At 52.6% G+C, this 25309-nt stretch overlaps 2 protein-coding genes and 1 long non-coding RNA gene across 8 annotated transcripts in view; 1 reads left to right on the forward strand and 2 right to left on the reverse strand.

Moving 5' to 3' along the window:
* Positions 1 to 908: 908 nt before the first annotated feature.
* VPS4A (vacuolar protein sorting 4 homolog A) lies at positions 909 to 13757 on the reverse strand. Of its 5 annotated transcripts, none has more exons than XM_036441392.2 (11): positions 13556 to 13752; positions 9141 to 9252; positions 8901 to 9048; positions 7009 to 7067; positions 6794 to 6913; positions 6174 to 6330; positions 5500 to 5648; positions 4109 to 4190; positions 3719 to 3938; positions 2657 to 2797; positions 909 to 1726 (listed from the first exon to the last, which is right to left on the reverse strand). In XM_036441392.2, exons 1-11 carry the CDS (start codon positions 13574 to 13576, stop codon positions 1625 to 1627), a joined length of 1311 nt encoding a protein of 436 aa, XP_036297285.1. In that variant the 5' UTR covers positions 13577 to 13752; the 3' UTR covers positions 909 to 1624. The 5 variants fall into 5 exon arrangements, with proteins under 5 accessions (XP_036297285.1, XP_036297284.1, XP_036297287.1 ...); XM_036441391.2 differs by having other exon boundaries at positions 7009 to 7070; positions 13556 to 13751; XM_036441394.2 differs by lacking the exon at positions 909 to 1726 and having other exon boundaries at positions 2658 to 2797; positions 3719 to 3958; positions 7009 to 7070; positions 13556 to 13754.
* A 4372-nt stretch (positions 13758 to 18129) lies between these two features.
* LOC123652489 lies at positions 18130 to 24857 on the forward strand. The gene is made up of 2 exons (XR_006741866.1): positions 18130 to 18924; positions 24800 to 24857. It is a non-coding gene; the product is annotated as an uncharacterized LOC123652489 (long non-coding RNA).
* Positions 21391 to 25309, reverse strand: part of SNTB2 (syntrophin beta 2) — a 68613-nt gene continuing 64694 nt past the window's right edge. For both annotated transcript variants that reach the window (XM_036441390.2, XM_036441389.2), the window contains one exon: positions 21391 to 24996. In XM_036441390.2, coding sequence (XP_036297283.1) covers positions 24904 to 24996 — 93 coding nt within the window. In that variant the 3' untranslated portion in view covers positions 21391 to 24903. The remainder of the gene's footprint in view (positions 24997 to 25309) is intronic.

A 25309-nucleotide genomic window follows, 5' to 3' on the forward strand; every position in this document is an offset into this window, starting at 1 on the left:
GAGGAGCACCAAGCCCAAGCCTTCGAGAAACATAAAAATGCGGTAAGAAGGTTCAATTCAGCGGACACTTTAAGAAATTAGCCGGAGGGGTTAGGGAGGAGGAAGGGAAAAAAAGAAATTCGCTGAGTTCAGCAGACACTCCTAACCAGACCATAGGAACACCACAGTGCAAGGCTAACATGACCTAAGAGTTGGCCACAGACTCGGTTCTGGACCATTCGGGTTTGAAACACCAGTGGGCGGAGGGGGAAGGGAACAGGAAGGCTGAACAACCCATGCCAGGCCTTTCCTGCATGCTCCTATCTCGCGGTCAACGTGTGCAGCCATGACTGCACCTGCCCCGTCGGACGCACTTCCAGGGCTGCCAGCTCTGGAGACCTGGGTGTCTGACAAAGTCAACGGGGCTGGGCAGACGATGCCAATGTGTGAGCCGGCCCCCTGGGGACGGTGAACTGCACCACTTGTCACAACAGAACAGGGCTGCCCTGCTCAGCTGCAGCTGATGGGTGGCCTCCTGGGGACACAGGCCCAGCATCACCTAATCTGAATTTTCGTGTCTCCTCTTGAGCTTTAAATGTTGGCCCCAGAGCAAACCACACCTGGCGCACAGGCCTGCCAGTGTGAGACTCTGACCTGGAGGCTGGACAACGGGAAGAACGGCCTGAGTCCCTCAGGGACCCCTGGCCACACTTCTGAGGCCTGGGGGAAGAAAGGTCTCAGGGACACAGAGAATCATTGATCGAGAAAGTACAGGACTGGAGTAAGGCCTAGGCACAGTGGCAGTGGCAACACTCCCACTTCCTACTCTGCTGAAGACAAGACAGCGGAGAAAACCGGGGCTTTCCACTGGAAGCAAGCACTGCCTTCCCAGAGCCCAAGTGTCACAAAGACGCACTCACTCAGGCGGCTCAAGAAGGGAAAGGATTTATTAGCCCACCTCCTGGCGGGGACCGGCGGGGGCTGGCTCATATTCTCACACGCAGAGGGAAGAGGCAGCAGTGAGGCCCGCCTGGCTGCCTCCCCTCCGGCCGTGCACAGCTCGGTGTTCACGCACCCGCTCCTCCTGCGGGGAGGCGCAGGGCTGGGGAGGCCGACGCGGGAGGCGCGAATGGCTTGGCTTTGCTCCGGGCCTTTCCAGGCAGAGCGTGGGCTGGGGATCCAGGACATCAGCCACTCAGTTCACAGGGAGTGACCCTCAGGCCTAAGAGAACGGGCCACCGGGCTCACAGGTCTGCCTGCCGCGCCAGTCCCGCTGCTCGGCTGCTCCCACTCCGCGATGCTTCCAGGTGATTCTGACTTTATTTATAAACAAGACGAAAATCCAAGCAGCATTAATTTAGAGGAACAAAAAAGGCTTTAAAAACAAACATGGAGGACAAGGAGTGAGCATCCAGAAGAGGAGGAGGAAGAGGAAGAGCCAGTATTCCACCCGCTGCCGGATGTGCTTCTGCATCTCTGCGGCCGGGAGCCCCTTCCTTCCTGCTCCTTGGCTGGTGGCCGGACAGCCCAGGGCACACGCAGTGACCTTAGGAGGAGCCCTGAGCCCTGTCTGGCCACCGACATGAGGCGTGCATGAATTTACCGCCATCCACCTCCCTCCTGCACCGTCACCAGTGAAAAGCTTCTAACTCTCCTGTCCAAAGTCCTCTGAGAATTTCTTCACTTTCAGGAGGTCTTCTGCGTTCACGGTGGGCCGGGTGGTGGCCAAAGACCGGAGCATGTCCGACTGCAAAGACAAGAGCATGTGGCTGAGGCGTGGCCGGCCTCCCAGCAGTCCAGGGCGGAGGTCAGCCCCAGCCCCAAATGCAGACCGCCCTCTGCAGCCCGGCTTCCGCCCGAGGCCTCCCGGACGGACGCTCCTCCTCCTGGGCAGTTTCTGTCGGTTCCAGACAGGCCTGCTGCCAGTCCGAGGGGATCTAAGCTCCCGCCCTCTAACTCCCGTGAGAAGCTCTAACTGCACGCCCACCCCCGCTGCAAAGGCAGACGCCTGCCTACAGAACGGGCAAGACCACGGGCAACACCGGGATAAGGAGAGGTGAGGACTGGCCAGGAGAGCCTGCCTGTGAACGGCATCAGGTCACACCGCGCTGACATACACTTGCTGGTTCCTTCTGGGGGCAGGACAAGCCAAACCCATGGAATTAGGCAGACATATCACCGGGCCTTCACTATTTTTTTTTTAATCCTCACCCTGGATATTTTTCCATTGAATTTTAAAGAGAGTGGAAGGGGGAGAGACACAGAGAGAGAAACATTTATGTGAGAGAGACACATCAATTGGTTGCCTCCTGCACCCACCCCAACTGGGGCCAGGGATTGAGCCTGCAACTGAGGTACGTGCCCTTGACTGAAACTGAGTCTGTGACCTTTCAGTCCACAGGTCAATGCTCTATCCACTGAGCCAAACCGGCTAGAGCTGGCTTTCACTATTTTTGCAGAAGAAAATAAAATGCTAATGCTACGGCTTCCATCCTGGGACTGAGTGAGGACTGTGTCTAACAGCACAAGCCCCGGCTACTCAGAGCCCCAAAGGCCATTCTCTGTTTAGGAGCCACAACAGCCTGGGACAGAAAAGGGGAGGAGCTTGTTTTTATTCCTGGACCCAAGCCCTCCATTTTGTGGGCTGTGCAGTCCGCTCTGCCAGCTGGCCACTTACCATGCAAACCACAGGCTCTAGGAGCTTGTCACTAGGGACATCCATCCAAGTCATCTCCATGGCCCCGGGGTCCCCCGGAGAGCATGGGGTCAGGAGGTCATCCGTCATAATGTTAGGGTTGGTGCGGGAAGGGCCACAGACCTGAAAGCAAACAGGAGTTTGATTGGCTGTGTCTGGAGAAGGGCAGGACACCTCAGGTTTCCGAGTCCTGAAGAGAAGGGAAGGGCAGGAGGTGAACAAGTGCCTGGACTTCTAGGTCGTTAGTCTAAGGAGGGAGAGGCTCCTTCAAACCCTCCGGCCGAGCGGTCCCAGTGGCTGGGAGTCTGACCGAGAGGCTATTCCGGCCACCGTCCTCCGGAACCTCACTGTGTGGCCCCAAATGCCTGGGTGCCTTCCTCTTTCTCATTCACTCAAATCTCACCACTGACGTAGTGGCTTCAAAAATGTTTTCTACCTGAAATCTCTCCACTGGGGCATTCTCCCGAGTATCTGAAGGCTCATTCCCTCTCCTTCGTCACCCGTGTGGCTTATCCTTTAAGAGGGCAACCTGCCCTCCGGCCCCGAATCTCAGACCTCCCCCCCAGCTCCAGCCGGCCCCTCCCACCTCTGAGAATGAGTCTGTCTTGTTGATTCCCTGCCTCAGCCTCTAGGAGAGGCTCCTGGAGGGGGGTCAGTGACAAGTGTCTCCCCGGCACCGAGAGAGGCCGGGTGCAGAGCAGGACGCTCGCCAGCCCCTTGGCACAGAGCTTCCGTGGGAACGGAGCCCTCCTCACGGTGGGTGATTCCAAACGCCGGGAAGGCCCACCATGCCCAGCGCGGTGCTGATGGCGGGGGGTGGCAGCGGGGGCCGTGGTGCCGTCCCCTCGGCTCACACAGTTAGATGGCCAAGCAGGAAGAACCGCAGGGCAGGGGAGAGCAGGGACAGCCCTGGCCGGGCCCTGGAGCCTCAGGGTGCATTTTGCACTTGCCCTTGGTGCGCCAAGAGGCCCAGACTTGTGTGCAAAGAAAGCTGCTGTCCCCTTCCCTGCGACAATTCTAAACAACGCGTGCGGGCTCACCCACCTTTTTGAAGTGTGTTGCTGACTGCACTTTCCTCACGGGCTGCATGAGGGAGTCCCGCACGATGATGCTGATGTCGGCCCCCGAATAGCCCTCCGTCTTCCGGGCCAGCTCCTGGATGTTGGCGTCCGTGAGGCTGTGTGGGGTGCTGCCCAGATGCAACCGGAACATCTGGGAACGGGCAGCCTCCTCCGGCAGGGGGATGTAGATCCGCTTTTCAAACCTAGAGAGCCAAGCACACGGCTGGACTTGGGAGCAGACGGAGGAGGAGTCTTAACAAGAGGGACACGGCCCACAGGGCTGGCCGCACCGGCTGCCCATCATGCAGACAAGGAGAAGCTTCCGCGGACATGGCCGGAGAAAGACCCCCTTCTCCTCCTGGGGGAGACTCACCTCCTCCTGATGGCCGAATCCAACACCCAGGGGATGTTTGTGGCACCAAGAACCAGAGTCCCATCGTTGTTATTCCCCACGCCTGTGGACAAAGGGGAACAGAGCTGCCTCTGAGCACCAGCAGTCAGTCAGGACCTGCGGGGAGGACCTCAGCGGCTGTGTGTCCTCAACTGGAGCCATCCCGCCACCTCCCTGGTGGGCCCGAACTGGCCTAGCGGCAGCCAAGACCTCACTACCCTGCCTGCCTCGGGAGGAGCGGAGGGGCAGGGAGGAGGAGGGACCGGGAAGCGGAGGGTAGAGGGACAGAGGGGCGGAGGGACAGGGGGGCGGAGGGACAGGGGGGCGGAGGGACAGAGGGGCGGAGGGACAGGGGGGCGGAGGGGTGGTGGGACAGAGGGGCGGAGGGACAGAGGGGCGGAGGGACAGAGGGGCGGAGGGACAGGGAGGCGGAGGGGTGGAGGGACAGGGGGGCGGAGGGACAGGGAGGCGGAGGGGTGGAGGGACAGGGGGGCGGAGGGACAGAGGGGCGGAGGGACAGAGGGGCGGAGGGACAGGGAGGCGGAGGGGTGGAGGGACAGAGGGGCGGAGGGACAGAGGGGCGGAGGGACAGAGGGGCGGAGGGACAGGGAGGCGGAGGGGTGGAGGGACAGGGGGGCGGAGGGTGGAGGGACAGAGGGGCGGAGGGGCAGGGAGGCGGAGGGTGGAGGGACAGAGGGGCGGAGGGACAGGGAGGCGGAGGGTGGAGGGACAGAGGGGCGGAGGGGCAGGGAGGCGGAGGGGCGGAGGGGCAGAGAGGCGGAGGGGTGGAGGGACAGAGGGGCGGAGGGACAGAGGGGCGGAGGGGCAGAGGGGCGGAGGGACAGGGGGGCGGAGGGACAGAGGGGCGGAGGGACAGAGGGGTGGAGGGACAGGGAGGCGGAGGGACAGGGAGGCGGAGGGGTGGAGGGACAGAGGGGCGGAGGGACAGGGGGGCGGAGGGTGGAGCGACAGAGGGGCGGAGGGACAGGGAGGCGGAGGGTGGAGGGACAGAGGGGCGGAGGGACAGAGGGGCGGAGGGACAGGGAGGCGGAGGGTGGAGGGACAGAGGGGCGGAGGGTGGAGGGACAGAGGGGTGGAGGGGTGGAGGGACAGAGAGGTGGAGGGACAGGGAGGCGGAGGGACAGGGAGGCGGAGGGTGGAGGGACAGAGGGGCGGAGGGGCAGGGAGGCGGAGGGGCGGAGGGGCAGAGAGGCGGAGGGTGGAGGGACAGAGGGGCGGAGGGACCAAAGGCGCAGGGACCGCTCCAAAGGAAGGCCTGAGGAGATGGAGCTGGGAACTGCTCCCGAGCCTCCCTCGCTGGGCTGGCTTCGGGTGGACCGGGATCCGAGGAGGAAACCAGGACTGGCACGCACCCTGCATCTGCACCAAGAACTCCGTTTTGATCCTCCGGGCAGCCTCGCTCTCATTTTCGTTGCGGGAGCCGCAGAGGGAATCCACCTCATCGATGAAGATGATGGAGGGCTTGTGCTGCCGGGCCAGCTCAAACAGGTTCTTGACTAGCCTGTGAAGGCGACAAGCGGGCTGGCACCTGGACACTCACACACGTGCCAGCCGGGGTCCCGGGCACGCCTCTTGCCCTTGCCACGAGGAGGTCAAGTCGAGAGTCCCGCTTGGATTTCTCAAAGACGGTGGTGACAAACCCTCCGGCAGCACTGCGCCCTCCCATCCATTAGCTCCCGATTTGTCTAAGTCATTTCCCTCCCTCCCAGCCGGTTTCCTCATCTGCTAAGTGGAGTCGGGGTGGGGAATACGCTAACTACATACAGTCCCCAACAGAGGACACCCCGACACCCCATCACTGGAGAGCCTTCTCTTCCCTTCACGACCCATCCCTCCCAAGCGCCCTCCGGACTGCAGGGTCTGGATCAGCGTCCCGCCCAGGAGCCAGCCAGAGGCCTCTGCTGGCTGCTGCTCCCCGAACCCCGCGGCAGCTCCTCCGGGAGCGCCTGCACGGGCGGGCGGGCGGGCGCTGGGCCACCAGCAGGGGGCGCGGGGAGCCAGCGGGGAGGGCCTGGTGCCCACGCACTTCTCACTCTCCCCCAGCCACTTGGACATCAGGTCTGAGGAGGACACGGAGAAGAAGGTGGAGTTGTTGGCCTCCGTCGCCACGGCTTTGGCCAGGTAGGACTTCCCGGTGCCAGGGGGCCCGAAGAGCAGGATCCCTCGCCACGGGGTGCGCTTGCCTGCCAGAAGGAATAAACGGGGTGAGCTCCCCTCACTGGGGCAGAGGGGCCTCCGTCACTGTCACTGCAGCCAGACACGAGTTCTACAGGACAGCTGATTCTAAGAGCAACGGGGAAAAGGAACTACATTAACTGTCCAGGCTTTGTCTTAGCCCTGGCTCATGACCCCGTGACCTTCAAAGTGACACTGTCTGGCACTGGTTTCGGACCTCGTCCGCCCACTGGGACCAGTCGAAGTTCCAGTTATAAAGGCGTTAACACCAGAGAGAAGCCGAGGACTGGATGACTGAATGGGCAGGCCGTGGCCTTTCCTGAGTGGGGGCCCCCGGAAGGGCCAGCCCTCGCCCACTGAGGGCAACGGGAGCCGAGTCACCACCTGCCCCTGGAGCTTCAGAGCAGGGCCCGAGCCTGCTCCCTCGGAAGCCTGAGGTTTACATCCGGGCCTACAGAGCTCAACTCTCACCTGTGAACAGGTGTGGGAACTTAATTGGCAAAATGACAGCTTCTTTGAGGGCCTCCTTGGCCAGCTCCAGCCCGGCCACGTCACTCCACCGGATGTTGGGCTTCTCCATCATGACGGCGCCTGCGGAGGGAGGCGGAGCCCTGGGTCCAGAGCCCGGACCCCCGAGGGCCCTCGTCGTGCCCCGCTCCCTCAGCGCGGGGCCTCCAGCCTCTTACCCATCAGCTGTTCTTGCAACTTCTTCTTCTCGGGGTTGTCCCCTTCGCTGTCACTATCGCTGCTGGGAGGAGACAGAGGGGGACAGCTGGAGCCGGGGGCGGGGAGGCGGCGGCCAGCAGAGCGGTAAGGGATGCTCTTGCTGCTCACAGCGCAGACCACGAACAGTGCCCCGAGCACATTCAGGGACTACGGATCCTCCAGGAAACGCTCACGACCCGCCCTCCTCTCTTCATTGAAGGGATAATGGAGACACGCGCTCTCTCCAGAGACTGGTGAGGGACATGTGCTCTGGCTGGATTCAAGAGCAGCCAGGGCCCAGCTCAGTGTTTGAGCAGCTACCTATGAGCCAGGAGGTCATGGTTCGACTCCCAAATCGTGGGCTTGATCCCCAATAGGGGGCGTGCAGAAGGCAGCCAATCAATGATTCTCTCTCATCACTGATGGTTCTCTCTCTCTCTTTCTCTCTGAAATTAATAAAAAAATATTTTAAAAAGAGGGAAACAGAGCAGCCAGGCAAGGCAAGTAAGGAGAGCCCTCACTGGCCTCTCCTACAGACTTGAAACCAGATAGCAAGTGGCTCTGACCTGGAGAAGATTTCCTTTTTACCTTTTTAAAAAAATATATTTTTATTGATTCAGAGAGGAAGGGAGAGGGAGAGAGAGAAACATCAATGATGAGAGAATCATTGATCGGCTGTCTCCTGCACGCCCCCTAATGGGGATCGAGCCTGCAGCCCCAGCAGGTACCCTTGACTGGAATCGGACCCAGGACTCTTCAGTCTGCAGGCCGACTCTATCCACTGAGCAAAACCAGCTAAGTCCAGGCCAGGCTTCTTGAGTCTAAGGAGGAGCACCTGGAAAAGGAGCAGTCACCGCCCCACCCTGGCAGGTCCCTGTCCGGGTAGGAGGGACTGCCACCCTCCCACCTCCTGCAGCTCCGTGGGGATGTCTGGCCTCCTGCCCCTCCCTGGGGTCTCTCTCACCCGGGCGACCTTCTCCGCCCAGAAGCAGAGTCTCCACCTCTGGGGATGCAGCTGGCACCGCACCCGCCACTCTCCTCCTCAGGACCTCCTCCCGGGCCCTCCCTCACCTCCAGCCCCAGGGGCCTTTGTGCTCAGAGAACCGGAGTCTCCGTGGTGACAAGCCACAGGCGTGAGGAGAGAAACTGCAGAGGGAACCCTGGCTTTGGAATCAGGGTGTGTTTCCAGGCTCCATCAAGTTCCAGCTCTGGGACCTTGGCAATCTCTGAATCTCTGAGTCTGTAGCTTTGTAAGTCAGATAAAGATGTTAACGCCAATGACAGCAGCAGCTGACAATTACTCAATCCTTACTGGGCACCACCATCGATCCTCAGGGCTTCACCCCATCACCTCATCTGCTCATCATCTTCCTCCTCCTACAGACGAGGAACTTGAGGGCACAGGGGGCCGTGGCACTCGCCCAAGGTCACGAGACTAGGAAGTGGCAGAGCCGGGTTCTACCCCAAGAATCTGGCTGCAGAACCCAAGGCTAGCACCCTCCACGCTGGCTCCCCACCCAGACCCAGGGTCGCAGCGCGCACAGCGGTATCCTGTAAGTCACATGTGTCAAACACAAGGCCCGCGGGCCAAATCCGTCCCGCCAGGCCTTGCAATGTGGCCCGCACCGCGCTGTCATCACTGCACTCCGCTGCGTTTCCATCACAATGACAGTTTATGACTGTTCAGTAAACCATTCGGCCCGCGATTTAGGCTGGATTTCAGATTTTGGCCCCTTCTCTGATTGAGTTCGACACCCCTACTGTAAGTGCTTGACGAAAGCAGCTGGAGGCTGCACTAGCATCCAAAGCGACAGCAGCACGGGCCAGGCACACGCCCGTGGGCCCGTGCGGTCCTCCCCTCCTCCGCACTCACCCCTTGCTCTCGCTCTGATTCTCTTTGACCGGCTTCTTGCCGTGCTTCTCCTTGTTCCGCAGATAATCCTTCAGCTTCTCCGCCCGGTCTAGGTACTGCATGCACTTGGCTCGAATGCTCTCCTTGGCCTTGTCGCTGTGCGCCTCATCTGCAGGGGGAGGAGAGGGCCCTGTGAGCCCCGGTGCCCGCGCTCCTCTCGCTGGGCGGGGCCCCGCGCCTGGGCGGCCGTGTGGGACTCACATTTGATCGCGTGCAGGAAATACTCCACCGCATGCTGGTAGAGCCGGAGCGCCTCCTCGTAATTCTTGGCTTTATCCTCTTCTGTGGCTTTTGTCACCAGATCAATGGCTTTCTGGGAAGGCAAAGCGAAGAGCTCAGTGCTTCCCCCGGGGCCCGGGCAGGAGGAATGCATTGACGAGAAACAGTCAGGCACAGACCGTTATGCCGGCCTACGTTCCCAACGACCGGAAGGGCCTGAGGAGGATGCCGAGAAGACAGCCATCCCTCTCCCCAGTCACTCAACACCACGGAAGCCACCTCCGCAGTGTGCTCTGAGCAAGCGGAAGCTGGTGAGCGGTCCAGTCATTCCGTGCCTCAGGGGAAGACATGCACCCCGACCCGGAGCCTGGAAGAGGGGAACCCCGGAACCAATGGGTCCTGTGCTGGCCGGCAGGGAGGCCAGAACTGAGGCCGGAGAAGAGCAGCCAGCGCGGAAAGCCCTCCATCGACCCCAGTTTTACGAGGTGAAGTTAAAGGGATCTACAGCCAACCTGCTTCCGGAGACTGAAAAGAGAAGACGTTTAGGGAAAAGCTGTGTGTGCACACGGGCCAATTCACCAGCATCTCCATCACAGAAAGCGCGTGCTCACCCCTAAGCAGTATGCGCTGCCACGGCAGGGCCCACCCTGGGAGCCCTCTGAGCTCTCTGTGACAGTCTGCGCACCTCACACCGTGTGTGGCCTGTGCGCCTCGCGCCCTGTGTGTGCCCTGTGCTCTCCACGGGGCCGGGAGCACGCTGGGCCTCTCAGACCGCTGCCCCCACCTCCACATCCATCCAGCTTGGAAACCATGGCTTCACCCCGGGGGCGTGACCAGAATTCTCCGCCTCCACAAGACACAGCCGGGACACACAGCTCCGTCCACACAACAACCCCACTGACGGCGGGGGCAGGGCCCGGGCATTCCTGCAGCCCTTCCCCATCGGGAAGAGAGACAGACACCCTCCAAAACGAACTGATGGACAGGGCAGGCCTGGCTGAGACGAGGAAAGGAGAGAGTGCAGCTACGGGTCTCAAGCCTCGGCTGCATCCACTCCCTAAGCAGAGAGAATGGCCGGGAGCCGGGAGCCGTATGAATGGATGAGGGGCCCACACACAAGCTGCACTTGTCTCCTCTCCCATCACGGCCCTTCAGAAACCACAGGAGCGGGCAGTCCTGTCCCTGTGACTCTTCTCCATAGCAAACACCCGCAGGTCCTCAGACTTTTTCCCTCTATACCAATCATTTCAACAGGTGTGCTGCAAAAGATTTAAAACATGCACTACCTGACTATTCAGTCGGGAGCTCTGACCGCTTCTCTTTAGTTTGTCGTCGTTGGTCAAACACAGAAACAACAGCAGCTCTCCCTCCAGAAGCATGCCCAGCCACTCCCTCTCCCCACCCCTGACTCAGGGACCTGTGAGCCGTGCACCCAGAGGAACAATGGGCAGCGGCAGCTCGTCCAGGGTGAACCCCCTCAATCTGACTCCAAGGCTCCCTCTCCCCCCTTTTCTCTGGCTCCCCAGGGAGCTAAGGCCACCCAGCCCAGGCTCTCCTGCTTCTTCTGTGCCCTTCTTGTGTCACTGTCCTAAGTGTGTGTGTGTATATATATATATATATATTTTTTTTAAATATATATTTTTATTGATTTTTTACAGAGAGGAAGGGAGAGGAATAGAGAGCCAGAAACATCAATGAGAGAGAACCATCGACTAGCTGCCTCCTGTACACCCCTCACTGGGGATGTGCCCGCAACCAATGCACATGCCCTTGACCTGAATCGAACCTGGGACCCTCCAGTCCGCAGACCGACGCTCTATCCACTGAGCCAAACCGGTTTCGGCTGTCCTAAGTATATTTTTGCTGCGGCTAATAAATTGCTTACTTTTACACACAAACACACACACACACACACACACACATACACACGATAACAGCCAACAAAACAACAGCCGTCTGGTGTAAATGAATCAAAATTATATCAATTCTTTCTGGTAGATCAGCAAAAAGTACTTTTGGTGTGCTGCAGAATTTTAGAAATTAGTTCACGTGTGCTGTGAGATGAAAACCACTGCTCCATAGGCCTTCTTGCTTAGGTTGGTCCTTCTGAAAGGTGGGGTTCAGGACAACACTCCAGGTCCGCTCTGTCCCCCATGTGACAGGCCACGTGGCAGAGCAGGCCCATCCCTTGCTCCCCTCCCCTCCCCTTTTTAAAGAAATTTCAGAGAGGAAGGGAAAGGGAAAGAGAGAGAAATATCAATGATGAGAATCATTGATCGGCTGCCTCCTGCACACCCCCTTCTGGGGATGGAGCCCACAACCCGGGCATGTGCCCTTAACCGGAACCGAACCCCAGGCCCTTCAGTCCGCAGGCCAACGCTCAATCCATTGCTCCCTTCTTCATGCTCAATTCCTGCACCTGAGATTTTCCGGAAAACAGCGTACGTTTTTGGCATGCAGGAGCCCTCAGCTGCAGTGTGGAGAGGAGCAGTTTTGCATAACAGGAGGGTAAGGTGACCAAACGCCAACCCTGCCCCATCTCGAGTAACGCGCATGGCAAAGGACGAGGATGAGAGGAAACGGCTGCAGAATCTGCGGCAGCGGTTCACCCCTGCCTGGGAGCCCAAGGCAGACACAGACATAAAGACATAAACCAACGAGCAGGCGTGTGTGCCAACAACACGTCACCTGTAGACACTGGAATTTGAGTTTCATGATTTTCACGTATCACGAAATACCCTTTCGGCCTTGTAAAAAAGCGAAAACCTACATTCTGTCACACTGAAAGGAGCCACTCACAAAGGACTTCATTATGTATAATTTCCATTTATATAAAATGCCCAGAATAGGCACATCTATAGGGAAAGGAAGGAGATTCGTGGTTACCAGGGGCTGGGAGGAGGGATAGAGGGACAGAGGAGGAATGACAGCCACAGGGTGAAGGTTTGGCTTCAGGGTGATTGTGGCCCTAGCCTGTTTGGCTCAGTGGATAGAGCCTCAGCCTGCGGACTGAAGGGTCCCAGGTTTGATTCTGGTCAAGGGCATGTACCTTGGTTACGGGCCCAAGTGGGGGGTGTGCAGGAGGCAGCTAATCGATGTTTCTCTCTCATTGATGTTTCTAACTCTCTATCCCTCTCCCTTCTTCTCTGTTAAAAAAAAAAAAAAAATCAATAAAATATATTTAAAAAAATAAATAAAAGTGATTGTGGTGATGGTTGCACAATACAGTGAATGTACGAAAAACACTTTAAATAGGCGGATTGTACGGTGTGTTATATTGTAGTAAAGCTGTTTTTAAAAAACATGTTGTTGCCGAAACCAGTTTGGCTCAGTGGATAGAGCGTCGGCCTGCGGACTGAAGGGTCCCGGGTTCGATTCCGGTCAGGGGCACATGCCTTGGTTGCAGGCACATCCCCGGTGGGGGAGGAGGGGGGGTGCAGGAGGCAGCTGGTCAATGTCATCGACGTTTCTAACTCTCTATCCCTCTCAGTGTAAAATCAATAAAATATATATTTTTTAAATGTGTGTTTTTTGTTTTTTTTTTAAATAAAAAACATTCTTAGCTCACAGGTCCTGCAAACACCAGGCAGATGGGACCTGCAGGGGGGAGTTCACCCACTGTGCCCACTTCCCCTGCAGCACCTGAAGCAGCCGCCCTCCTCCGCCTCTGGGAACCTGAATGCCAAGAGCCACTCCTTCCAGGGAATCCTGGAGGAACTCCCCGAGCACTGTGTCACCCCCCCAGACTGAGCACCGTGAGGAAGGCTTTCCCAGACCCTCCTCAGCCCCAAGGTCACTCACGCCCAGGGGCGGCAGGGCGGACCTGCAGACCCAGCCCCAAACGCGGCCCGAGGCCGGAGCGTGTTTATGTTTCCCGGCCCGCCGGCCCGGCGGCACCTGGGAGGTGGGTCCGTCCTGCATCCAGGGGGCGCCACCCAGCTCCGCCCGCACAACCCAGGGAATGAATGAGGGGTCCGTGGCCCAGAAGAGGAAATCGGAGACGGGGAGGAAGCAGGGGCTGGTAGGAAGGCAGGAGGAGGAGCAGGAGGAACAGGAGGAGGAGGAGGGAGAGGAGGAGGAGGGAGAGCCAGCAGCCGCCCTGGGCCGGGGCTGCGGGGCGGCGCCGGGAGGCCTCCCGGGGAGGCTGAGGCCGCGGCGGGGCCGGGGCGCCGGCTGCACGGCGCGGCCTGGGGCTCGGGCTCGGCCAGGCCGGGGGGCCGGGCGCTCCGGACGGAAGGCGGCCCCCGGCTCCGCGTCCCGTCAACACAGACGCCGGCGGGGGCGGCGCCAGGCCGGCGGGGCTCGGAGGAGGCCCCCGCCCGCCGGCAGCCGGTCCGCAGGCCCCGCCGCGCCTCCCCCGGCCTCCGCCGGCCGGCCGGGCCGCGCGCGCCGAGTACCTGGAGGGTTGACGTTGTCATTTCATCTCCTGGGTCCGCCTCACACCCCGCGGCGCTGCTGGCGGCCTCGGTGCGGCCTCGGGGAGCCGAGGTGCTGGGTGCGGCGCGGGGAGCCCGATGGGTCCGCGCCGGGCGCGGGGAGCGGTGGCCGCTGGCAGCGGGAGGGAGTCCGGGGACGAGCGACGAGCGCGGCCCAGAGCGGTCGAGCCCGAGCGGCGCGGCTGCCCCCTGGCGGCCACGGTCCACACTGCAGGCGCCGCTCTCCGCGGCCACCGGCCGCCCCGGCCAGAACCGGGCCAACCGGGCTGGTGGGCCCGGGAGTGGGGCGGGGCGAGGCGAGGGGGCGGGGCCATAGGCAGGGCGGGGCAGAATCCTCAGGCCCCAGACCCCACTTCCAATAAAGCAGTGCCCGTGGCCAGTTCTTTAGTTCTCAGAGCTTTGTGTTCCGCGTGTTTAATAGGGAATGCTAACAATCAGGATCCACCTTTTCTAGCTTTTGAGAGTATTGAAGGAGCTAGCTAATGAAAACATAGTGTACCCTACAGTGTTATCAGTTCCTAGTAACTTAGGATGTCTAAAAGTAGTTTTGTTCTTTAATCTTCACCGAGAATATGTTCTTTTCTTTTTAAATATATTTTATTGATTTTTTTACAGAAAGGAAGAGAGAGGGATAGAGAGTTAGAAACATCAATGAGAATTATCGATCAGCTGCCTCTTGCACACCTCCCCACTGGAGATGTGCCCGCAACCAAGGTACATGCCCTTGACCAGAATCGAACCTGGGACCTTTCAGTCCGCAGGCCGAGGCTCTATCCACTGAACCAATCTGGTTTCGGTGAGGATATGTTCTTATTTGTTTTTAAATAGAGTGGGAAAGGGGGAGAGAGAGAAAAACATGAAATGGGCGGCTCCTGTTCACACCTACAACCTTGGTATGTGTTCTGACGAGGTATCGAACCCGCAACCTTTTGGTGCACTGGATGATGTTCCAGCCAACTGAGCCACGTTCCTTCAGTTCTACAATATTTCATCAGTGTGGGCTACTTCGGAGCTCTGTGTAGATGTTTCTGGGGACACAGCAATGATGGACACAGCTCCAGGAGAGCCTGCAGTCTGAGGAGAAAGGGGATGAGCATCAGGGAAAGTTATGGAACAAGCATGTTGAGGCTCGTGTGCGAAGGCCCGTTGCCCTGTGGGCTTCTAACAGGCAACCTGCCCAAGGTAGGGGGTCGGGAAAGCCTCCCGGTAGAAGAGCATTCCTGGCTGATGGAACAGCCTGTGCAAAGGCCCCGAGGCCCCGAGGAGGCCACGGGTGGAATTTAAGAAACTGTTAGAAGGCTCAGGTGGCCAGAGAGCAGAAAGTAGTAAGTCAAAGCCTGATGTCCCCTGGTGTTTGCAGGTAGGGTAGGGGTGAGAACATTTGGCTATGGCCAAGATTTTGGGTTTTATCCTAAACCTAAGGACAATGGGAAACTGATCATTTGTTTTTGGATGGATGACTCTAGCCCTCCTATGCAGAACTGATTGCGGAGATGGGATGGCTAGTATGCATGTAGCTACTGCCTTAGTCCAGAAGAGTGAGGGGTGAGGGAAGCCTGGTCTGGGAGGAGAGGGGCATGGAGAGATGCGCACAGAAAGGGGAGGTTTTGGAAGACAAATTTTAAGCGCTTGGAAATGGATTAGATAAGGGGTATGGTGAGGGCTGGAGGGACAGAGATAACTCCTGGGTTGCTGGCTTTGGCACCTGGACCAATAGTAATGCTACTGAGATGGGGACTCTGGACAAAGACTAGATCTGGGGGCTTGTGGAGGAGGGATGAGGGGGTTGAGGCGCCTCTGAAGTATCAATAGTCAGATATATGCATCTGGAAGCCAGAAGAAAGAGGAGGGCTGGAGAGGCACATCTGTGAGACATCTGGGTGTCTGTGGGAATGGAAGCTGCGAATCAGATCTCCCCGGGAAGAGCAGAGGGTAGGGGGAGCCTAGGGCAGAGCTTGGAGGTTTGTTGGCCAGCCAGAGGAGGAAGAGCCTGCAAAAGCAGCTCTGAAAGACAGCCAGAAACAAGGACAGACAGAAGAGTATTGGAAGTCAGGGGCGGGGGCGGGAGGACTGTGGGGAAGGAGAGAGGAGCACGGTACCTAATGCTGCTGAGAAAGCAGACAGTGACATATGTAAGGTACTGACGATGACCTCAGCCAGAGAGGAGGAAGTGATGGAGGCAGAGCCACACTGCAGAGGGCCACAAGTGAGTGGGACAAGAGGGATGAAGTCCATGAGGAGGCACAGCTTTCAAGGAGTTTGGGGAAAAGAGAGGGAGGCCTAGAACAACAGCTGCAGGAATTGTGGGTCCGGAAGGAGTTTCTGATGGTTGTTAATGTGAGAAGAGCTGAACATGTTTGAAAAACCAATAGGGCCGGCCGGCGTGGCTCACTGGTTGAGTGTCCATCTGTGAACCAGGAGGTCACAGTTTGATTCCAAGTCAGGGCACATGCCCAGGTTGTGGGTTTGGTCCCCACTGGGTGGCATACAGGAAGCAGCCGATCAGTGGTTCTCTCTCAATATTGATGTTTCTATCCTTCTCTCTCCCCCTTACTCTCTGAAATCAATAAAAGTATTTTAAAAATATTTTTTATTGATTTTTTACAGAGAGGAAGGGAGAGAGACAGAGAGCTAGAAACATCAATGAGAAACACCCACCAGCTGCCTCCCGCACAACCCCCACTGGGGATGTGCCCGCAACCAATGTACATGCCCTTAACTGGAATCGAACCTGGGACCCTTCAGTCCACAGACCGATGCTCTATCCATTGAGCCAAACCGGTTTCGGCCAATAAAAGTATTTTTTTAAAAAACAACAAAACCAACCAACCAACCAATAGAAAGGGTCTAGTAAACCCTAGCTGGTTTGGCTCAGTGGACAGAGCGTTGGCCTGTGGACTAAAGGGTCCCAGGTTCGATTCTGGCCAAGGGCACATGCCCAGGGCTGCTAGCTTGATTCCCAGTAGGGGTCATACAAAAGGCAGCCAATCAACGATTCTCTCTCATCATTGATATTTCTCTCTCTCTCTCTCCCCCCTCTCCATTCCTCTCTGAAATCAATAAAAATATATTTTAAAAAAAGGATCTAGTAAAGATCAATGGGATCAACCTATAGGTGGGAGAACTGGCTCTAGACATTACAATAGGGGGGAAACGATAGACGCCTGCCTATGTTGGCTGGAAGGTCTCATCTGAATGGGGTCTGGACGGGGCGGTAGAGTTGCACCGATGTGCTGGTTTCCTAATCGGAGGTCTGTGTGGTGGCGATGCAGGGAAGTGTCCTTGTGTTTGGGAGGGACGCAGAAGAGAGCATCGTGTCAGAAAAAGAAGGTGGAACAAATGTGCTAAAATGTTAACTGGGAAACTTGGGGAAGGGGGATGTAGGAGTTCTTTGTACTGTCCTTAAAACTTTCCTGTAGGTTTGAAACTATTTCAACATTGAAAAAGAAAAAAGGAAAAAAATACAAGTCTAAAAGCAACTTTTTATTTACAGTATAAAGGTTACAAAGGTATTTATGTATTTATATATATAATACCCTTAAGTTACAAACTTTCATTGTAATATACAATGCTAAATGTCCATGTGCAACTCAAGGGAAAGTGTTGTCTATGCATTTGTATTTATAGAGTACACATACATAAAGCTTTTTTCTTTTTTTAATTAAGAACACAAATACTGCCCTGTTGTACGCCACGGATTTCAATTTGGTAGTCTGGTAGATGCCAGAAGATTTCAAACTTAAATTTTAAACACTTACAAAGAAGTCTTGTTTAAATACAGGGTTCTAAAAAGAAGAAAACCCCAGAGTATCACAAACTTTTAATAATTTGTAGAAGTATCTTAGCTAAGTCTTAATGCTTCATAGAAATGCAAGTTGGGTGGGATAGAGGGACAAACCAGAGTTTGCAGAGATTAGCCAAAACAGAAGGCTTCAAGGTAGCGGCCTGCCACATTATCTGCTCAAAGACCTTGGGTCTGCTGCCAAAAGGGGAACCACTCTCTGGGAACCAAGGTCTTCGCAGGCTGCACCCGCCTGACGCGTTCAAAGGTAACACGCAGCCCCCCTTCCTGGAGGAAAACAACTGGAACTGGATCTCATGAGGGCAGATCTGCTGTAAGTTGTGAAGAGCATCATCAGGGGTGACTGTGCCAAACCCAGAACTTGGCTTTAACAGTTCCCTCTCCCCCAGATTCTATGAATTTAGAAAACAGAGAGGTGAAAAAATAGAGCTGACCCCCACCCGGACAGGACTGAGGAGAGATGCAGTTCTTCCAACCGGGGGAGAGCAGACACGCGACACGTATGTGCTGGTTCCAATAATGATAGTCATTAGCACCTGATTGTCAGAGGGCGGGTTTTGAGGAAAGACCATGACCTACCGTGTTTCCCCGAAAATAAGACATCCTCCGAAAAGAAGACCTAGCGCATGGAAAGATAAGACATCCCCTGAAAATAAGGCCTAGCGCAACTTTGGGAGAAAAAAATTAATATAAGACACTGTCATATTTTCGGGGAAACAGGGTAGTATGTGTGCACAGCTCCAGGACACGTGGACACAAAGGGGAAAGAGCCCATGAGAGTGTTCCCTGTGCCATTCCAATCACATGGCTCAGGCACTTTCTGAGCGTGATGAAGGATGCTACCTGAGAGGCTGATCCTCATGATGAACGGAAGGCAAGCTGGATAGAAAAGGATGTTACTATATAAGAAATAAGGAAACATTCACACAGTCTTTCGTTTTCGTTAGGTGCTCTTTCCACTGAGTTTGCCAGAGTGTCTGGAACAAGTGGAATTTTACTAAGTTTTAAATATCTTCATTTTGAGCTCTCATTATGAAGAAATACTCCATCCACCATGTATAAGGACTTTCAGCAAATGAGATGTTTAAATGGTGTGAGTGTGAAAATGAATAGGCCAGCACAGTTTAGAAATGGGTGGTAGATGAAAATACACATTTAGCTTTGCTGTTTATAGTTAAAAGCAGCATTTCTTTAAAAAGACTTTCTCATTGATCCACTTTGAGCAACAGAACTTAATTGTTGTTGTGACTCATCTCCCTAAAGGTATTCTACAGTGTTCTCCTTCCCAGACTTAAATCATAATTTTGCATTTAAAAAATTATGTGTAATGAAAAGACCAGCCTACTTAAATGTGCTTGGAATTCTTTCATGCTAGACTGGGCCCCCTTTTAAACATTTTCCAATTTGCCAAATGAGGAGAACTCCAGATGTACTTTGATAAAAATATGAAGTGGTTAGTTATTTAACCTGATTGACAGATGGCGTGCTGTGACTGAGGACCGATTATGTGCTACGGACCCTTCAGAGTGTCTGTGGAGAACTATACACAAGTGCTTATCAGAGGAAAGACTGCAAGGATTACTATATTGTTAATTAGTCCCGCAATTTCTAAAAATTCTCCAAGCCTCCCAAGTATCTTTCATCTCCTCATAAGAGGCTTCCATCACTTTGGAAGAGGTGATAGAACCGTCAGGTTCAGGGTGTGTATGTGACTGGGACAAAGAGGGACTCAAAAGGAAAAGATCACTGGTGTCAACAGTTTAGAGGTTAAGATTAAGAAAAACTGCCAAAACCGGTTTGGCTCAGTGGATAGAGCGTTGGCCTGTGGACTGAAGGGTCCCTGGTTCAATTCTGGTCAAGGGCATGTACTTTGGTTGCGAGCACATCCCCAGTAGGGGGTGTGCAGGGGGCAGCTGATCGATGTTTCTCTTTTCATCGATGTTTCTGGCTGTCTATCCCTCTCCCTTCCTCTCTGTAAAAAATCAATTATATATATATATAAGATTAAGAAAAACTGAGTAAGCAAGCTACTTAAGGACGCAGAAGTTAGAAATCTATCAGGATAACTTATTTCACAACACAGGGGCAAATGTAGGTTTACAGTTTGTGAGTATAATGAAACAGTTTATTCTTTTATTATTTTATTTTAAATCCTCACCCAAGAATATGTTTTTGTGAGTATGTGGTTTTTTGTGTTTTTTTTTTTAGAGAAGAAGGGGGGAGAAAAAGAGAAAGAGAGAAACGTCGATGGGTTGGTTGCCTCCCATACATGCCCTGACCTGGAATCAAGCCTGCAACCTTTTGGTGTATGGGACGACACTCCAACCAACTGAGCCACCTGGCCAGGGCTATTCTTGTATTGTTATTTATTAATTATTGTATTACTTCAACGAACAACTGTAAGTCTACTTCTGTCCAACCCCTGAATAACACAGAGTATTGATAATTTCTCTATTATAGGTTTTTAGTTTCAATCAATCTATTTTGGGCAATTCAAAGACTACAGCTCATATGGTAGATTTTTGTTGAATATAACTAAGTGCTCATTGGAGAACAAGCAGTTATTTGCAAATGGCATATTTATGCATTCTGTCAAATGCAGATTCGCTTTAAACACCCAGAAAATGCTTTGGTTCAAGAACCTGAAGTGGAAAGGGGAAATAAATGGCAAGAGATTAAGTTCAAGTTTATCAGTTTTGAAACAATAGAAGAAATCTTGTTTAAATACTTTTTCTAGTTAATATAAAATAATCATTTTTCCAGTTGGCAGTTTAGCTAGAGTCAAAAGGACAAGGAAACAGGTATGCTCTAGGCGTCTACTGATTGTACTTTGCGTTAACCTGAAATTTGATCCTTTCAAGGATGAGCTTCTATCTGCCAGATGATTTTGTTTTCTTAGAGAAAGGGTTTCAAATCAGCCGCTTAAGCAGTCTATGACTAGTGTAAAATAAATTTCACCACGAGAATATATATTGATCAACAAAACATAATCCTGATATAAAGCATAATTATTTTAGAACTAACATGACTCATTTATCAAGTGTCTATATACTCAGCACAAAGATGTACCTTAAAAAAAATAAAAATAAAAAAAAAATAAAAAGGGAGAGGGGAGTCTGCTATGTAGGTTTTTAAAGCCAGGATATAGAAAGTCAAAGTAATTCTAGATTTCCAAGCAATTAAAATCGAAACAGAGAGAATCTGCAGATGGCAGATTCCTTTGTCTTCATCTTCAGTAGCCATTGCAACAATTCAAATTTAACTGAAAGGTAGAATATATATCACCTGCCACATAATATACTTGACAAAAATATATATAAGTAGAGTATGATTACACTCAAATTCAACTTAAAAGTTTAAGCATCCCAATTTAAAGAAGTCTCTCTTCTTACACAGATAGTCAGACCAGAACAATGTTTTGAGACCAAAGAGCTCTGGCATTTTACTTCTTCATTAAGGATTGTAAAAGCATGAACTTTGGCTTTCCAACCAGCCATTTTGCTCACGGTGTCGATAGTGGATGGCAGCAACATGGAAATGTATGCTGGATATTTGGATGGTTTAAATATTATGTACAATCAATAGCTTATAACCAGTGAAAACAATAACATAATTCAGCGTTAAGTATCCAAGATAAGATACAAAAAAAGCAGAGAAAGTGCTTAAGTCTACAGGTCTTCCCTGAAGCTTCAAAAATGTTTAACTCTTTTAGTAGGTAGGCCTCTTAATACAATTTGCATAGCAGCTTACAAGGTAATTTGCATTAAAAAATATGGAGATTCTTCCATGTTTTTGAAAAACACACACAAATTATCCACATGCATATAAATTAAACAAGAAGACCTGGAGGTTCTCAGAAAATTAACAAAAAATCTATCATAACCTTTTCTCAAAAGTGGTCACACTTGTTCATCAAAAGCATTTGCACTGATTGTTTTTCTGGAAAAAATATAATCTTATCCAGATTCCACACAGTTGTATTTTTTTTTTAAAGAATAAATTTTGGTTTATTAGCTAAGTGCATTCAATCAGCTGAAGAAAAAAAAAAAAGCTTTGTTACCATTCTGCTTAGGAGGATAAGAGAACAAATAATCAGTAACAACTTTAATCGTTTGTTGGTTGGAGAGATTTTTCCACTTATAAAAATGTAAGAAATAAATAATTCAATCTCTCCTTCCATGCAATAATTTTCAATAACAAAGTTGGTGAGATTTCAGATGATAAAAACAGGCACTCTTAGACTTACCTAGTCTAAAAAGTGCTAAAACATGGCTTTAAAATAAGTGAATGACATTTAATGTAATATTTTGATTGCCTGTATATGCCCCAATATTTAACCTGAAACTCTGTCTACTAGGTAGGTGAGTTTGCAGTTACAAATATCTAATAAATACTGTATAAACATACATTAAAGTATTTCTTCACATAAAATATTAGGTACTAATTTCCAAGTAAGGTTCATTTGATGACTTCAGAAAAGGACTTACCTTTTTCAGAAAAAATAATAACTGAGCCTTTTCTCTGACAGGCATCTGTGTGGAATATGGAGAAGATGTCTAGGCCCAGGTCTTGGGTGGGGGGGGACACTGAATGGGTGGAACATACTCTGCAATTCCTTTACATTCAACACATGGAAGCCCACAACACTCTCAACAATTTTCCTAATTCAGAATAAAAGAGAAATGAAAAATTAGCTGTTCTGTAAAAGATGTGAAATATGAAAAATGCCTACTTTTAGTTATCATTTGAAAATAATTTGCCATGTTTTGGCGTCTAAATACAAAGTACAAATTGATCCTTGGAGAACGTGGGGATTAGGGGTGCCAGCTCCCCAGGCGGTCGAACATCCGAGAATTAACGTTGACTTCCTGAAACCTTAACTGTAGTCGTTCCTTGGTTTTCACAAACCCACAGATGCGCAAGTCCCTTATGCAAAACCGTGTAGAGCAGTGGACACAGTCAGCCTCTTCATATTCCCAACTGTGGGTCAAAAACATGCACGTATTTATCAAAGCTGCCTCATTCACAAAAAAGTACTTCATTTGTGGTTTGAAAGTCCCACACACACACCTAATTGAAGAACAGCCTGGTCATCCGTGGTTGGAAAGCTGTTGAAGGATGTTAAACAAGCAGCTTAAGGGCTCTTGCTCTTGGGGGCACAAATGGTCACAGGAAACCTCTCATCCATTTCACTTCACATCAAGACTCAAAACCCTATTAAATATTAAAAACCCTGTGGACCGCGGGGCTGTCCATGGCAGTTAAAGCTTGGACAAAGGGGCGGAAGGGCACGCACTACCTCTTCCTCCCACGGTTTAATGACACCGTTTTCACAGACCTTTTTCATAAACCAGGGAGCAGGTGGCTCAGGAGTTCCCCCTGGAAATCTTTTCAGTGGCTTAGCCTTTCACGCTGTAAAGAAACCTCAACCTAATGGCTTTGCTGTAAGTCCGTGATTACATCGCTCATCTGCTCGGATGAATACTTTCACTGCAGAGAATGTCTAAGCTTCCCTATCGAAGGGTATTATGTATTCAAATTCTTCTTCCAGAAACCACAGCTGGACCTTCAAGGTACTTTGTTTTTCTTCCCTAACTTGTCAACTTAATCCAGATGGAACCAACCTTGGGCTTGTGAATTTTCAAAACATAAAAAGCTCTTGAAGGACATATCCTAGTCTAAGGTTTCAATTTCCAGTTTTCAGTGGCTCAGACAGTTCACTTTTGGGACCGGTGGTGAGGGAAGAACAGACATCTCTCCCCAGCCTCTGCCTGTGGTTAATCTCACTGAACATGGGAAGGAGTGAAGACAATGGGCTTACGACATCTAACTAGAACTTTCTGCTCGACTCGGTTCTCTCACATCCCACCTGTGTCAGCCTGCACTCACACCAAAGAGCCGTGTGCCGCACACACCGCTGTTTTCTTTCCCTGCTGGGAGTCTGCCTCCTCCACCCTCTGTAGTGCTCACACCCTCTAGGCACTCCTGATGAACACAGTAAATGAGAACTAATCCCAGACCTTCCTTCAGAGAACAAGGAGAACAGCCAACTCACTGCTCCCTTCTCTTTCAGTTCCAGGGACGGGGCTGACGTTGACATCTTATACAGCTATCACCCTATTTTAAATGGTTTCAGATAGGCGCCTCCTTCATAATCGTAAATAACGGAGTGTGTTCTCCAGAACCACGAAATCAGCACTCTTACTGTAATGTGAACTCATGATGGCATCTGGCAGTGCTTAGCAAAACCCAGGCATCCGTTCCCTGGCCGCCTCAGCCCGCTCACACCAGTCTTGTCCAGACCGCTCCGCCGCCGCCAGGGGAGAGGGCCGGGGCCAGGGTCCTGCGTGGAGGAGCAGAGCCCAAAGCAACTCAGCAATCTGTTTGGCTTCACCCACCAATTCTCCTTTTGAAACGAGCTTGCTGGTCAGGATGCAGCTTCCTCAGCCATCTCCGCCCACGAGAAAGACAGTGCTGAGGAGCTGCCCAGGCTGTTCCCAACCCCGGGACAGACGGCCTCCCCGGGGGCGGCAGTTATTCAAACAGGGATAATAAAGCTCCACGGACCCCAACCAAAGGCACGTCTGGTAAGCAGTAAAAAATGGCGTAGGCTAACATGAGGATTTTCTCATTAAAGTAAATGTCAATTATTAGGTCATGGAAAAAAATAAAATAAGGATTTTCTTTTCAAATAAATCTTACCGCATCCCCTGGCTCTTCCCAAGGATAAAACGAGAAAACTCTCAAACAGATAAAACTTTTCTTTCAATGCAGTGGTTCTGACTTGCTCTTGAACTTGGTCACCACCAGAAAAGGAGTGGAAGGCAAGGCAAATAAAATTCTGCCAGTCCGAAGACCTAACGTAAGCACTGAGAGTGGTGAAGCTGGGGGTGCAGTGGGAAGGGGTGACGGGGGCAGCGGGGGCGGGAGGTAGAGAGAGCCAGGACACGCGGAAGGGCGCTTTGGTGATACAACTCGAGGACTTCCCAGGGCGGGAGGAGCGAGTGGGGACAGTAAACTCCGTCACCATGTACACGTCTGGAAAGACCAAGAAGCTGGGGCTGCTGGAGACTAGCACCTGGGAAGAGAGAGCCTTCCTAAGCAAGAGATCAAAGCTAAGTCTGACACGAATCCCACGGGAATGAGAAAAAGCCCCCAACTTCTTGGATATTTTACTGTGTCCAGAAAGAAAGACAATAAGCCACCCTTCTTAACGGGAGAATCAAACCCAATTACTTAGGAACCACATTAGGAAACCAGCAATAAGTCAACAGGTGTTCATTCTGGAGCTTATTAGAGCCTAGAAATTGTGGCCACGGCAGCTTGTGAAAGGCAGGCTCTTCCTTAACGTGGTGAGGGGTCAGCAGTGATTCGCAGGTCCTTGTCAAGGCACTGTGCTGGAGGAGGGCAAAGAGCTTTCTTTTTGTGCTTTTTTTTTCTTCTCTTTTTCTTTTTGAGGTGGAAATACTTCTTGTGACATTCAAAGCTCTTTTCTGATTCTTGCTGCTTATACAAGCAGTCCCATGCGAGTGACTTTGGCCGACAAGAACGTGTGCAGCACAAATACAATCGGCTTCGGACAGGAGTGCAGGTCCATGGTCTGTGGAGAAAGGGCGTTATCACAGAAATGCTAATAAACAAACATGCAAAAGAAACAGATTTAGGTGTGATGTTGTACTTTTTCAAAAGAACTTAGATAAAGAATGTGCTGGGGCCGAAACCAGTTTGGCTCAGTGGATAGAGCGTTGGTCTGCGGACTGAAGGGTCCCAGGTTCAATTCCGGGCAAGGGCATGTACCTTGGTTGCGGGCACATCCCCAGTGGGGGGGGTGCAGGAGGCAGCTGATCGATGTTTCTCTCTCATCGATGTTTCCAACTCTCTATCCCTCTCCCTTCCTCTCTATAAAAAAATCA

Source organism: Pipistrellus kuhlii, unplaced genomic scaffold, assembly GCF_014108245.1.
Source record: "Pipistrellus kuhlii isolate mPipKuh1 unplaced genomic scaffold, mPipKuh1.p scaffold_m20_p_17, whole genome shotgun sequence".
Classification (NCBI taxonomy): domain Eukaryota; kingdom Metazoa; phylum Chordata; class Mammalia; order Chiroptera; family Vespertilionidae; genus Pipistrellus; species Pipistrellus kuhlii.

Excerpts from the sequence above, each read along its gene's own strand:
- VPS4A (XM_036441391.2), bottom strand. The coding sequence starts at position 13,576 with ATGACAACGTCAACCCTCCAG. Across the intron at positions 7,071-8,900 it reads AATCAGAGCGAGAGCAAGGG|CAGCGATAGTGACAGCGAAG; the intron begins GTGAGTGCGGAG and ends GTCTCCTCCCAG. Across the intron at positions 5,649-6,173 it reads TGGCTGGGGGAGAGTGAGAA|GCTAGTCAAGAACCTGTTTG; the intron begins GTGCGTGGGCAC and ends TCGCCTTCACAG.